At 27.8% G+C, this 2866-nt stretch overlaps 1 protein-coding gene across 1 annotated transcript; it reads left to right on the forward strand.

The window, feature by feature from the left end:
- Positions 1–365: 365 nt before the first annotated feature.
- LOC108576493 (sodium/bile acid cotransporter 7-like) lies at positions 366–2557 on the forward strand. The gene is made up of 6 exons (XM_017939503.1): positions 366–407; positions 1091–1248; positions 1325–1551; positions 1638–1781; positions 1863–2112; positions 2313–2557. The coding sequence occupies exons 2-6, from the start codon at positions 1113–1115 to the stop codon at positions 2555–2557; spliced, it is 1002 nt and encodes a 333-aa protein (XP_017794992.1). The 5' UTR covers positions 366–407; positions 1091–1112.
- The last annotated feature ends 309 nt before the right edge of the window (positions 2558–2866 follow it).

Genomic DNA, 2866 nt, shown 5'->3' on the forward strand with positions numbered 1-2866 from the left:
TGTTAATATTGAAAGCAGCATACATTCTATAGCTTATGATTTTTTTAATAAAAATTAGATTGCAGCGTCGATAATATTACTTTAACCACGCATGCGTGAGAAAACGAAACAGGTTTTCTCAATACTTTTGCATCTCGCTTTTGGTTGTATATATGTATAAATGCATAATAGTATTTTGATAGGATGCAGTAAGAAGCAACATATTTCCTGCCCAAACAGTTTAACGTCAAACGTTAAATGTTTTGAATAACTAAATATTACATAAAATTGTTTGTCATTAATGTTTTTTTTGAAATATTTCAGAAAAATTAGTCCAAATTTTGAATTTGTTTCTTACAGTCATGTAATAATTTTTAATTCTTTCGTGTACAATTTTTGTGTTTAAACATCTATCAACGTGACAACGTGTAAATACATATATAATTATATTTTAACGCATAAAATTGAATTTGTTTGGCACAAGGCATTATTATTTCATGCAGCATAAATATCACAAAAAATACAGAAAGATGAATGATATAAATTTTAAGCATAATATATAAATCTATTACAAAAACGTTGTTGCATCTTATTTTATTATAAATTTTACAAGTGTTGCTTCAGTTTAGATGCATCCACTTTTTTTTATTTATTTTTAAATTTAAGCTATTAAACAAAAATTCTTATAGAGAATTTAATTGTAAAATAACATAGGATAGAATAGCTTATAAGAGAATGAGTCTAGACACTATATCTAATAGATATAATATAGTAATATAGACAATAAGATATGCTTGCTTTATTTAATTATGTTTCAAGCATGTTTAAATAAGATTATAGTATACATAGTATTTTATTCAAGCGTACACGCACAAAATCTTTTAAAGGAGACAGTGCATGAAATTTTCTCAAAGAAGATCCAGAAAAAATGCTACACAGGCTGAACTTGCTCTTAGGCAGATGTACTCTAATTTTTACAAAAATGGTTTGGATCCCCTTTATTGTAAATGACACTTTTTCATTGTAAAAATCATATTTCATTTGCTTTCATTACCATAATAAAGTAATACTTTAAAAATGAACACATATTAAAATACTTAAATTATTACAGGCACACGTAAAATTAAACAAAAATGCAGCAAAATTGCATACAAGAGGGTCAACCAAAAAAAAAGCAAAGTGATCTTTTATACAGATATGGATATTTTTTATCAATGCTTTTATGTATGATACTTGCCTCTATAAAACCACATTTTGGTAAAACAAACGGTATCTATAATGAAATAATTATCTTTCTACTTATATGTATATTTGTCCTTTACTATTTTTGTATTATATATTGTAGGTATTCTTAATGGAAATGTTATTATCCGATATTTTGCTGTTCCTTTAACATATTTAGAGGCAGGCCTACTCTGTGATCCTAAAACACTTTATTTAACATTGAGCAATGGCTCTCTCTTAGTATTTACAATGATTTTTATATATGTTTTAATGCCCTTTTTGATGAGGGTTGGAGTATGTTTGCTAACTTATGCCAATGTCAATGTATGGCTATTAAAAGGAATGGAAGTAAATAAATGAAAATGAAAATATTTTTAATACAACTATAAATCAAATATAAGTAGTGATAAACATATATAACTTTCTGGTTTTAGGTACTTTACTGCATGCCACCTCCATTTAATACAAGTTTTGTTCTGTGCAGATTGGCACAGGCAGATTTGTCAACAAGTATTGTGATAACTTTGGTGTCCCATTTTGGAGGATTATTTATATCCCCTATATTACTATACTTTGTGGTAAATTACATGCTATTTATTCATTATTAAAATTAAAATAACTATACGTTTTTCATTCTATAACAATTTAAGTATGTTCAGTTAGGGGCATCTACACCTCCTCTGGTTGGGGTAAATGTTAAAGAAACCATTTATAGTACAATTGTACCACTAGCTGCTGGTATTGCAATTCAAAGCATTATTTTAAAGTATGATTTTTGTCCTAAAATTAAATCACCATGGTTTTCTCAAGGACTACTATTAGCAACAGCATATCACTGGTTTTGTGATGCTGTGTTAGTAGATGCATCATCCTTGCAAGCCACAGATGTGTTATTATGTGTATTACTTGGTAAGTTTATCAGTAATTGTATTAAAATTGATATTTATGTAACCAGATAAATGTTCAATAGCAACTGTTGTCATAACTATTGTATAATATTATTGCATGTATGTTAAATGTGTCAAAGTATCATTAACCAGAATTAAGCATAGAATATAGCATGTTTTTTTGTTATTTCACTGTGGTATTAGTATTTTTTTATGTTCAAGCTTGCGTGGGACAACTGTTTGTTAGCTGCTTGTGTTGGATTTTGTGCTCTCGGTGGTTACCTCGGAATATCTTGCTAGCTGCACTTTTTACAAGTACTCACAAATCAGTTGGTCTTGGCAGCTGGGTTTTACGTGGTGCTTACCATGGTTCAGCTCATGGTCCAGCAGTGAATTTACCATTATCTGTATTACCAGTTGCACAATTACTCTTAGGTAGTTTATTAGCTAGTTGGTTGTCTCCATAATGTAAAATATATGAATAATCTAAATAATTTTATACTCTGCTTTCTATTTAAAACTGCATGCATACAATATTTGTTCCATAATGTCGTTTCGTTTTTGTAAATTATGTATTTTATGTATATTGTTCAATACATAAATTATTGATAATATATTTACTTTAATTTTTTTTGTTAAGTTGTCTAACTTTCATTTACCATTCTGGAAAAAAATTGAAAAAAGCAACATGATTTTTTATAATGGTTTGGTTCTCAGATACTATAAGGTATTTCAATAGATATTGTTAGAGTATCTAAAAATGTATTATTAATTTT

The sequence above is a fragment of the Habropoda laboriosa genome, unplaced genomic scaffold (genome assembly GCF_001263275.1).
Source record: "Habropoda laboriosa isolate 0110345459 unplaced genomic scaffold, ASM126327v1 scaffold291, whole genome shotgun sequence".
Lineage (NCBI taxonomy): Eukaryota > Metazoa > Arthropoda > Insecta > Hymenoptera > Apidae > Habropoda > Habropoda laboriosa.